The sequence below is a fragment of the Sarcophilus harrisii genome, chromosome 1, assembly GCF_902635505.1.
Source record: "Sarcophilus harrisii chromosome 1, mSarHar1.11, whole genome shotgun sequence".
Taxonomy (NCBI): domain Eukaryota; kingdom Metazoa; phylum Chordata; class Mammalia; order Dasyuromorphia; family Dasyuridae; genus Sarcophilus; species Sarcophilus harrisii.
Genome location: NC_045426.1, coordinates 87,552,058 through 87,564,506, shown reverse-complemented (window position 1 = coordinate 87,564,506; position 12,449 = coordinate 87,552,058). Strand labels below are relative to the sequence as shown.

Below are 12,449 nucleotides of genomic sequence, written 5' to 3'. Positions count from 1 at the left end.
TCTTTCCATGCCTCTCCCTATTTGCACAATATTACACTGCATTCAGGTATCATAACTTGTCCACTCAGATTGCAACTTGGTGCCACTTTGTTTTTAGTTATTTGCTGCCCCAACATAGATAGGTTCACATAAATTATTTTGGTGTATGTCGGATCATTGTCATTAACCTCTCTGGGGACATATGCCCAGCAATGGAATCTCTAGTTCAAAGGAAGTTTAATTCTGAATTGCTTTCCAAAATAGTTGTACTGAAATTCATAGCTCTATCGATGAAGCACTAGCATGCTTAACTTCCAGCATCCCCTCCAAAATTATTAGTCATCTTCATTTTACTGGCTGGGAGTTTTGATTTGCATTTTTTTTCTTAGTCCTCTGAAGCTTTTATAGGATCATTAATGGCTTCACTATTGCATTAGAAAATATCTTTTGACCCTTTTTCTATTTGAAACAGCTGTCTGATCATTTATTCCTTAGTTGTTTAATCTTAGAAATCAAAATCTTTGCAGGGATATCGAACAAATTTTTCCCTAATCAACTGCCTCCCTCATTGCTACATGCACTTGTATGTGGAAAAAGTTTTCAATTTCATGTAATCAAAATTAATTTTTGTAATCGTCTCTGGACCATAGGATGTTAAAAACTGAAAGGACACTGAGATTATCCAGTGGAATCCCCTAATTTTACATATAATCTCAGTCTGAGGAGTTGTGACTTGCCTAGTCATAGGCAGCAAGCAAAAGACCAAATTTCAAATCTAGGTCCTCTGGCTCCAAATCTAGTGCTTCCTTCTAGTACACTCAACTACAGGGCTGTGAAGATTAAAATTACCAGACCTACAATAAATGACTGCAGCAGAGCTCTGAGCCAATGGCACTTTATTAAAGGGTCTGTGGTCCCCTCTAATGAATGGACCTTAGATCCTTCTCACAATCTGAGGTACTCTCTTCTTCCAGGACCTTTTTTTCAGAGTTCCCAAATTTTCAAACGAGGCATGGTAAAATACAGAATCTCATTGGTTGATGGACCCTGCTTTTGAGGGCCAAAAAATCCAGGCCAGAGGATCCACACATTGGGCAAAGCATGGGGAATCTCATAGTCATAAGATGATGGTCACTTGTTCAAGTTGGATGAGAAGTTGGTCCAGAGGTAGAAAAATAAAATGGGCAACTTTCCAAAGCATCAAGGGATTCCACCCATGCTGGGTGTGGGCACAGAATTTGAGCAAAACAGAACAGCACTATCTTTGTCAGCATTTTTGTGTTTGTGGAAGTGAGCCATTATTTGGTAAGCAAATAATGAACATTAAAATTTGAGGCCCACTATAAGAACCCATATGTCCCTATATGATTTATGTAGAATGTAAAATACCTATTAGAATAAAGATTTAAATGAATTCTCTTACAGTGCAAGGAAGATAGCTTTTTCTGTAAACATGAGGGTGGGGGAGAAAGTTGGTTGTTTTTTTGGGAGGAGGTAATTGAGATTAAGTGACTTGTCCAGGGTCATACAATTAGTGTTAAGTTATCTGAAGATGAATCTGAACTAGTGTCCTCCTGCCTTCAGGCAGTGCACTAGCCACTGGCCACGTAGCTGCCCCTCAGTACTATTTTAAAATGTGAATCAGATTTTTTTCTTTATGACCCCACCCATATCCAACCTGTGCACTCTAAAAAGGGGGGTAAATTACTCTTTAGCGTGCCATCATTTCCCTGAAAATTTCCCATTCTCCCTCATGAAGATCTGAGAAAAGTAAGAATCTTTCCCATCAGGGGATGGCATGGGAAATTTTTACCTTACATAAGATTTAGAGCTCTACTACATCCTAAAGATTCTTTTTTTCCTCCTTCCACCTATTGGCCATATACATGAAAAAAAAAAAAAGCTCAAAACATATTTGATCACTGAAAACAACTATAAGTATGGCTCATTTCTTACATAAATAGGTTCAGGACATTTATTGAGTTCTTAATTTAAGGTCCTCCATAATTTGGCCCAATTTATCTAATCAATTTTTTACCACTATATACTAATAATTTATTCCTTCTATTCTACCCCTTCCCAACCCTCCCCACACATACACATACACACAACTCACTCCTACTACCTTTCTTCTTTCTGTTCCCTTCATCTGGAATGCCTTTCCTTCTCCTCTCTATCTATATCCAATTGATGTTCAATGTCCAACTTAACTCTCACTCCCATAGCACCTAGCATTCTTATTAGGCAAATGGAAGAGCACAGAAATATTTACTGACCTAACACAGCTGAAACTTTGCCCTGTCAAGATGGTGCTCTAACCAGTGCAGCTAGCTTATGTTTCTTTCGAGCATGAGTTGTCTGATGGAAAATAAGATGTGAACTCTGACCAAAGGCTTTCCCACACTCATTACACCTATAGGGCTTCTCCCCAGTGTGTATTCTCTGATGAACAATAAGATAAGAACTACAACTGAAGGCTTTCCCACATTCATTACATTCATAGGGCTTTTCCCCAGTGTGGATTCTCTGGTGGACAATGAGGCGTGAACTTCGACTGAAGGTTTTCCCACATTCCTGACATTCATAGGGTTTTTCCCCCGTGTGGACTCCCTGATGGACAATAAGGCTTGAGCCCTGACTGAACATTTTCCCACACACATTACATTTATAGGGTTTTTCTCCAGTGTGGATTCTATGATGTCGTATAAGGTGGGAACTCCTTGTGAAGGCTCTCCCACACTCCTGACATTCATAAGGTTTCTCTCCAGTGTGAACCCTTTGATGTACAATAAGGGTAGAACTCTGACTGAAGGCTTTTCCACATTCATCACATGCATAAGCATTCTGAATTCTCTTGTGTGTAGCAAGTTTTGAGCCAAGATTGAAACTTTCTCCCAGTTTTTCACAGTTCTGGCTTTTCTCTCCTGAGGAGCTTGTTTTATCTTTGTCCATAATTCTTTGGAAATCTTGGTTCTCTTCCTTTACTATCTTCCTAATAGGGATTATCAGCTGCCTCACTTCCTCACCATGTTCTTCTTCACAAGCTTCTATAAACTCAGATCCCAGGGGAATAGTGCGCTGGAGTCTTCCTGATGCCACTGTATGGGATCCTTTTTCTTCAGAGATTTCATCACTTCCAGATCTGGTCTTACCATCTGTTACAAAATAAATTACAAAAAATTAAATTACCACCTGTTTTGCAATGCTAAGAGCATTTCAATGGTCTCTTTAGAGACCCACACAACTGTTTGAGAGTATAGGCAGGGACTGAATTCAAATAAGATAAACATAACAATAGAAAAAATAGAAACAAAACTTCAAGGTTTATCTTAATTTTAATCCTAATTTGATGCTTCATCATAACCTAGAACAGGGGTCTCAAACTTTTTAAATAGGGAGCCAGTTCACTGTCCCTCAGATTGTTGGAGGGCCGGACTATAGTAAAAACAAAAACTTTGTTTTGTGGTCCTTTAAATAAAGAAACTTCATAGCCCTGGGTGAGGGGGATAAACGTCCTCAAACTACCCCTGACCTAGAGGGTGATCTTGATTTTCAAAGGCCAGACCAGTGAAGTACCAGTTCTGGTGTGGGGTCCTGCCAAGCTAGGAAGGTTTCAACTATGGCCTGCTAGGATTCAATCTCATTTAATTTGGAGTAAGTGTAATTATCAGAGTGGCCACAAGGTGATGAATTTTTATGGCTATAGAAATTCCCAATGAATCAGTGAAAATTGTAAAAGGATTCTGATTTGCATTAGTAAAGTATACATATTGACAAAATCAAAGATAAGTGAAGCAGTGAAGTATTTTGGATTGACCCATTGCTTCCTCCACAATATAAAGCAAGCAGTACATATATTTTCATTATGAAGCTCCTAGAAGTGATATGTCCATAGTAACACAACTAGTATTTGGTTTGAGTGAAGATTTGAATATTGGGGTTGTTGTAGGAGCAATATTTTAAGGCCCTGCCCCATTCAAGTTAACTTAGTGTTTCCTTAGAAGTTATTGGAATCAAAATGATTTAAGACAGACTTAAGATAAGCTTAAGACTACCAAGAATAGCTTTGACATGCCAAGGAACAAATAGCACATTCAAAGAAGAAGGCAGCACAAACTGAAGCTGAGTGAAACAAGCAGAATCAGGAATATATCATACACAATAACTGTAAGAATATGCAATGATCCAAAAAAGCACTCAAGATATAGTCCCCCTGTCTTTAGGAACTAATTTGCTTTGGAACCAGTTTCTAAATAAACAAGACAGTTTTTTAAAAATGGTTAAACATGTTCTGAATTGAGGCTTTAGTGCCCCATCACAGAGAAGAGGGTTCTTAAGAGATAGGGTAGGAGGTGTCTATAAAAGGGTTGTCAATCCCATTTTTGGGAACCTAAGCAAGCACTGTTATGAGGACTGGAGTTTGGAAGGAGTAAGAAGATGGGATTATACAGATCTACATTTTAAGATGTGATGTTTACAATTGCTTAATAAAAAGAGGCAGACAGCCAAAAAGTGTTGCCTGACACTTCCTCATATCTCTTCCAAAAGAATCTAATAAAAAAAATGTACAATTTACTATAAAAGCTCACACATTAATTCACATTTTACCATCAAATGGTTATATCAAAAATACTAGGCACCATGACTGTCTGGTGGATGACCTGGAGCCTAGAATCTGTCAAGTCTTAATATAAGAACATGTAGAGATTTGTAGACATAACAGTATAATCAGGGTAGTGTCAAGAGAGCAAGAATGGTACAAACAGTCAATGTTGAGAACACAAGTCAACAAACTAAGGTCAAATTTGGCTTGCCACAATCTAGAAATGGTTTTGACATTTTAGAAATTAAGGTTCGTTATTTTATTTGAAACTGTAAAATGACTTGCAAGATTTGGTCCTCTGAAAGCAATTCACCCTCTTTGGTTTGAAAGGTAGAGAAAATATGGAAGGCCTCCTAGAGGAGGGGGAAGTCTAGATTTAGAGCTAAGAAAGGGCATAAGGGCCATTTAGCCTGCGCCTCTCAGAAAACAGAAGTGACTTGCCCAAAGGCAGGCAGGGAACATAGAGAAGTCTGCATCTGAAGCTACTTCTGACTGCACATCCAGCATACTTTCCATTGCACCATTTTGCCTCATCTTCAGCTGCCTAAGTCAAATGCACATCTTTCCAAAAGATGACTGTAAGGATGTGGCTCCAAGACCAGGCATGGGAAATGTCTGGGTGAGCCCTCAAAATCATTTGCATAATCAACCACAGGGGATGATAAGCTCAAAGCTAGGCAAAACCTTCCACCAATTGAGTTTTATAAGTTATAAATAGCCAAATGGCCCTTGGCAGAAAAAAAAAGACTTTCCTAAGCCTAGAACAACAAAAAAGGTTCCTTTTTCTAGATCACTGGGAAGATAGGAAAAGTGAGCCCACAGGCCTAGCATGGAGATATACAGCAGAAAACCCTCACAAAAACCAGGCTTTTCAGGTGGTCCTTAATCTGGCCTAAATCTACTTTTTCAGTTCTACTATCTGAACATTCCTTGCACATTCCCAGCTCCATGCTTCTGTTCATACTGTTCCATGTATCTAAAATGCTCTACTCCTCCCTTCTCCTTTTCTCTTTCATGGCCCAGAACTCAAACCTGGCCTTTCCTGACCCTTGTCCACAGTTACCTTTCCCTCCTCTGAACTTTGCAAAGCACCAGCTGAATCACTTTGCACATCATCTATTGCCTGCTACATTCTAAGGTCTCTTTCAGTTCTTAAAGTTCTATGTTCCAAGGTCTCTCTGAGCTCTAAGTTGACTCTAAATTTCTCACCAGAAATGTGTGGAGATTTAGCGGCTTGGGGATCTAAAGTGTCAGCTCCTTGAGTTTTAATTATGTCTTATGCTACTATGTAACTACGTCATAATGTAATTTCACAAACATATAACAACTGATTGGACTGGAGGACAAATATTCTTCTTTGTAGTCAAAGTGACCTCAAGAATGATTCTGAAGCTAGTGAATGAAAATTCTGTCTCATAGATTAATCAGCAACTATTTATGGCTTACTGTGATCTAGACGCTAGGGATACATAAGCAAAAATTAAAGTTCCTGTCCTTGAGGAACTTACATCCTATTGGGGGGAAACAAAATCTGCACATGTAAGTAAATATAAATTATTATTAAAGTTCTTCAAGGGAGGAACTAGTTAGGCAGAGTGGGGTGAAAATCAGAGAAGGCCTCAAATAAGAAAAAGTTTTCAGAAACCCCATAACCACTAACAAAGAAAGAAGGAAAGAAACCAAGAAAAGAGGAAACTAAATCAATGGAAAGATCTTACCCACACTCCTATGATTTTCTAGCTTTCTGTCCTTGTATCTGGTCATCATAGCAGGCAGCAAAGGGGTTCCAGCTGATGAATGGTTGTTGAGTGGCATCAGAGCTGACACCTGGACTTTTTCCAGGGTTGCTATTTTTCCCCAAGGTATTTCAAGTTTCTGGATAGGGGTTGAGACCTGGAGGCATAAGTTTATGGTTAGGCTCATGACGAAAAGATATACGAGAAATCACAACTCTGTATTCTTCCTACCGCTCACTCCTCTGGCACATTTAACTATGGCTCTGAGGTGCTCTTTCATAAGAATTCACTTTCACCAGAATATGTGATGAACATATGTGCTAATTAATGAGTAGGACTTGATAGCCTAAAAAACAATTTATAGACTAGTCTCTTCTGAACTCTGCATAGCTTACAGTGGTGGAGGAATAAAAATAGAGACCCTGATCTTATTACTTATTAATATCTGAACTATCTACCTTATAGTATTTATGAGGAAAACCACTTTGAAAACCTTATGTGTTAGATAATTGTAAGTCATTACTATTATTACAAGTCATAGGAAACTTTGTCTTAATTTCAGCAGAAGGGGGTAAAGACAGTGGGGAAACTCTAGGAACTACATATATCTTGTCCCACAAATCTAAGTCTTCTGAACTACAGCATGACAGCCTGGAAACTATTTCAGTCATGGAATATTTCCATCATGTTCTTGATAGTTAAAAGTTCAGATATTGAGAGGAGAACAGAGGATGACCTGAGATTTCCTATTTTTAACAATCCCTTTCTCCCTCCTCCCATGGGCCAGACCATACCACCCATTTCTTATTTTCTGTCATGATCTACCAAGGCTAGCCTAAAAATCTTCCCCTATAACCACAGCCTTAGTGTATTCATACAAGTTTGTTACCTGACCCCAAGTGTCTTCATCCTCTTCCTCCTCCTTTACTGAGATAGGGCCCAAAAGATCCAGGTCTGTTCCTTTTTTCTCTTTTGTGGTCATCTTCCTCAGTCAAAGAATGGCCTCTGTTCCAGCTGGTCAAGATCAACACTTGTCTGACTTCTAGTTTCTAAAACTTCTTCGAGTTGGAACAAGTCTCATCTACTGAGACATAAAAATGTCATTGTTAACCTAAGAGAAATGAACTGATCCCAAAGAGCTGAGTTCTGAGACAATAAAGGTCACTCACCAGGCCTGGCCCAAAGAAGCAAAATTCCAAGAAAGAATACTTCCCACAATGCTCACTTGAAGAGATGCCATTCCCACACAAATATATGTATATCCAAACTGACCTATATACAAGGCACTAGGTTAGACAATGAGGAGATAACATTTAAAAAAAAAAAAAAAAAAGGCAAAGAGAAGGGAATTGAGTGCCAAGGGGAAGGGAAAAGCAAATAGCCACTGTGACTGGGAAATAGCATCAGTAAAAGAGAAAAATGTTCAAAAAAGTGTGAGAAAAAACCTTTGAGGGAATCATCAACTTGCAAGTTCCTAGATTATGTAAATTGAAGAAGGGAAACCAACATATTCCTAAATCAAGGATCACAAGCAAGGTTTCCCATCCTAGGCAATTAGGAGAATGACATGAGCACTCATATCCAGCCTTAAAAGTAAGGTATAGTTAGATGTGAAAAGTAAGCTGAGGAATGTGGCCTGTATCTTATGGATAATGGAGAAGCACTGAAGCTTTTTGAGTAGCAGAATAAGATGATCAGATTTGTATTTTTTAGGAAGATTCTGGCAAGTATAATGGAGAACAGACTGGACAGAAAGACTATAAACTGAAAATCCAATTAGGAAGTTCAGATGAGGGGCCTGAACTAGTAGTGGCCTATGAGTGAAAGATATGAGACATGTAAAAATGTTTGTGGCAGTCCTTTTGGTAGTGGCAAGGAAATGGGAACTGAGTGGATGCCCATCAAATGGAGAATGGCTGAATAAGTTATGGTATATGAATGTTTTGGAATATTATTGTTCTATAAGAAATGATCAGCAGGATGATTTCAGAGAGACCTGGAGAGACTTACATGAACTAATGCTGAGTGAAATGAGCAGAACCAAGAGAACATTATACAGATTATGTGATAATAAACTTTGATGGACTTGGCTCTTTTCAAGAATAAGATGATTCAGGCCAATTGCAATAGACTTATGAGCTATCTCTATCCAAACAGAGGATTATGGGGAGTGAATGTAGATTACCACACAGTATTTTCACCTTTTGTTATTGTTTACTTGCTTGTTTTTTTCTTTCTCATTTTTTTTCCTTTTTGATCAGATGTATAGAAGTGCATATGTTTAATCTCTATTTGGATTGCTTGCTGTTTAGCAGAAAGGGGAGATGGGGAGGGAGGGAGAAAAATCTGGAATACAAGGTTTACAGGGATGAATGTTGAAAACTTTGCATATATTTAGAAAAATAAAAAAGCTGTTGTTTTTTTTTTTTTTTTTTAAAAAGATGTGAAAGAAGATAGTAATGATAAGACTTGGAAATTAATTAAATATGGGGTACAGACTTATGTGGGAAATCCAGATGCATGAGTACAACAGATGCTCTTAGGGCTGAATTTGTGGACAATAACAATATATTTACATAAGATTACTTTATATGTGTATATATATATAAGTATTATGTATTGTATAAAATTTAAGATTTGCAAAGTACTTTAAAAATATCTCATTTTATCCTCAATCCTGGAACAAAGATGCTATTATTGTCCATATTTTACAGATGAGAAAACTGGGACACACAGAGGTTGTTTAATCCCTATCATCTGACTTGCCCATATTTACCCAAATAATAAGTATCTGCAGCTAGACTTGAACTCGTCTTCCTGATTGCAGGTTCAGTGTTCTATCCAGTGAACCCCCTTGCTATTTCATAAATCTGAGAGTCCTCTTTATAGAGACAATTAACTAAATCCATAGGAGCTAAGGCAATCCCAAAGAAAGAAGGTATATATATAGAGAGAAGGGAGTCCATAACAGAGTCCTGGGAGATACTTAAATATAGAAGGTAAAAGATGGATGATTCAATGAAGTAAGAATGAGAAAGATGGATGAGGGAAAGGAGGAAAACTAGAAGAGAGCCCTTTCACTGAAACCCAAGGAGCAGAAAGTACCCAGCAGATGGAGTATATCCTGAGTCCCTAGGTATAGGGACATAGGCTGATGCAGAAAAGGAAACACTGAGACCCATAGGTACTGAACTCTTTGTAAATAGAGGGAGAAAGACTTAAAAGACCAGAAGCTAACCACAAGCATGATGGAATTGGATTTCAAATTTTATCATCTGTAAAACGAGTTGTTTGGACACTTTATGACCCCTGTGGATCATTCTGCCTATGGGGTTTTCTTGGCAAAGTGGCTTGCCATTTCCTTCTCTAGTGAGTTAAGGGCAAGTAGAGGTTAAGTCACACAGGTTTCTGACTCCAGGCCAGGCAATATGTCCCTTTAGTCATCTAGTCACCTCTGTCTGAAAAATTAGAGTAAAATTTTATCTCACAGCGCTGTGACAAAAGTACTCTTAAATCTCAAGGCTGGACTCTAGTCGGAAGAATCAGGAGCAGCACTTTTGACACCATGACTGTGTGATGTCCAGCCAGTCACTTAATCTCCCACTTACCCCCTTTAACAAGCAGAAAATTGTAGAAAAGTTACTAAATCTGCATAGGCAGAGGGCATTTCCTCACCAAGGAGACTTCTACACCAATAAAAGCACAGCTCCTGACCTCAAAGAGTCACATAAAACCTGTTTTCTAACAAGGACGTTTTCTGCACACCCAAAGCTTGCTTTAGAGCTGACCGGCTGCAGGCTGGTGCTGAGTGTCAGGTGAAGAAAGTCCGCGGTCTATTCCCGGCACCACAAGGTTCTGTGAGGGCGAATTCTCCAAGGACTTCTTGGAAGCTTCCATTTAGGAAGGGGGAGCCAGACGACATGGTGGAGAGAACACTGGCCTTAAAGTTAGTAGGACCCGAGTTCAACTGTGACCTTAGTCAGACATCTAATACAGTAACTGTGACCCTGTGCAAGTCATTGAACCCAACTGCCTTGAAAAAGAAAATTTAAAGAAGTTTCCAATATAGGTAAGACACTTGGTTTGGCTTCATTTGGTCAGTCACCAAGTCCCGTAATTAACGTATTCTGAATCACAGGAAAAAAGTAATCTGAAATACAGTAGCCAGACCTCAAGTTGTATCCCATCTTACTACTTTTCAAGAACAACTGTGCTTCCAGCGCTCATCCCACTCCCTCGAGGTCATCAGCCAACTGTTGCCCCCTTTTCGGACCCCGGGTCCCGGGCGGGAGAAGGGAGGCGCCTACCGAGATCCCTTAAGGCCACTCTCACCGCGGGGGGAAGCGGCGGGGGAGAAGAGAAGAGAATAAGTGGGAGGCCACCCAAGGGAAAAGGAGGGGGCGGAGAGAGAGAGGGGAAGGGGCGGAGGGGACGTGAGGGGGCCGGGGGAAAAGCTCGCCCAGGAGGGGCCTGGGCCCTGCGGGGATGGCGCCCACGGTCCTCCCGTTACCATACCCGGCCTCACCGAGGAGTAGGAGCGCAAGCTGGCCTGCGGCCGACCGCGTCAACGCGGGGAGAGCGGGCGGGTAGCCTGAGAGCGGAGAGCCGGGCCCCCATCCCGAGGATGCCGCCGCCGCCGCCGCCGCCGCCGCTGCTGGCGGAGAGTACAATGGCCTCTTCCGAACTGGGACTTCCTCTTCCTCTCTAGGCCGCCCGGAGGCCTTCACGTCTCGGTGATCTCTCGTCCTCCCCTTAGACTCGGCCGCGGCTGGGGAGAGCAGAGGGTGACGTAGGAAGGCAAGCTCTGCGGCCTCCTAATAAGTGCAAAGCACTGGCCTCCTGAAGCTGTGACAAAACAGTCCGAAGGGTAGCGCGTTGGGCCTTCCATCAGGAGAGCTCCTCTTCTTGAGTTCAAATGCAGCTGCTTGAGTGACCCTGGGCAAGTCACTTAACCCCTATGACCTAGAGGAGGAAATGGCAAACCACTCCAGCACTTGCCAAGAAAACCCCTATAAGTCGAGAAGAGTCAGTTACCACTGAACAAGGAGGAACCAAAGCCCTGGAAAGGGGAGTCACGGAATTTGGATTCTGACCCAACACCGTCTTGTGGATAAAGCAAACCACGTCCTCTCCTTGCGCCTCCGTTTCTTTCTCTGTAAACCAGGGATGCTGGACTTGTCGGGAGTCCCTATACCAACTACACTTATCTTGAATGTCAAGATTATTCAAACTCAACTCTGACTCCAAATTCAAAACTATGCCGGCCCCTCATTTAGTAGGAGGAAAGCACCACACAATGTTAAAGCCAGAACAAAGCAACTTATTTTAGGGGAGGAAGAGGCCAGGAAGGCAAGTGGACTTGTAACCCAATGTGTTTCCCGTGACCATGCAGCTAACTCCTATATCTCCCTGCAGCCCCAGGAGTTCTCTACACTTAGCACAAGTTCAGTTAAAAAAAAAAAAAAAGGAATAGGCTCATATAAAACACACAGGTGTTTTTGATGTCATTTTGATGACATTTGATGATGTGCTTAATTTAAATTGAAGTAAACCTTACATTTTAAAAGTGTATTTATGCAAATACCTGTTTTGGGTTCTGGGAGTATAATGTTCTCTGCCATCAAGGAAACATGATTACTTCACCTCTCTGGCTTGTCATTCCATTGTTTTTTGTTGTTTTATTGTCTTGTTCTTTTTAAAATTTTTTTATTAAAGCTTTTTATTTACAAAACATATTCATGGGCAATTTTTCAACACGGACGACGCTTGCAAAGCCTTCTGTTCCAAATTATCCCCTTCTTCCCCCCACCCCCTCCCTTAGCTGACAGGAAGTCCAATACATTTAAATATGTTAAAATATATGTTAAATGCAATATATGTATACATATTTATAGTTATCTTGCTGCACAAGAAAAATCGGATCAAGAAGGAGGAAAAAAAAACTGGGAAAGTGTAGAGGGTCATACATAGTGGGAAAACTCTGGGTAAGGTATAAGACCCTTCAGCCCAGAGGGAACCTGCTAACAATGTCTGGTTCAGCTCCCCATCTCCCCTAAGGGCTTCTGGGCTTTCCTGAGAAGTCAGGGAATGGTGACAATCTGTGTTGAGACTGAAGCAGAGTGACACCAGGT

The 12,449-nt window shown here is 40.5% G+C and overlaps 1 protein-coding gene across 4 annotated transcripts; it reads right to left on the bottom strand.

Annotated features, from left to right (window-relative positions):
* Positions 1–858: 858 nt before the first annotated feature.
* Positions 859–10,969, bottom strand: LOC116422418 (zinc finger protein 239-like). 4 transcript variants are annotated; one of them, XM_031960056.1, is made up of 5 exons: positions 10,844–10,969; positions 7,488–7,590; positions 7,208–7,402; positions 6,301–6,475; positions 859–3,134 (listed from the first exon to the last, which is right to left on the bottom strand). In XM_031960056.1, exons 3-5 carry the CDS (start codon positions 7,298–7,300, stop codon positions 2,281–2,283), a joined length of 1,122 nt encoding a protein of 373 aa, XP_031815916.1. In that variant the 5' UTR covers positions 7,301–7,402; positions 7,488–7,590; positions 10,844–10,969; the 3' UTR covers positions 859–2,280. The 4 variants fall into 4 exon arrangements, with proteins under 4 accessions (XP_031815916.1, XP_031815910.1, XP_031815922.1 ...); XM_031960050.1 differs by having other exon boundaries at positions 7,208–7,399; XM_031960062.1 differs by lacking the exon at positions 7,488–7,590.
* Positions 10,970–12,449: the final 1,480 nt, after the last annotated feature.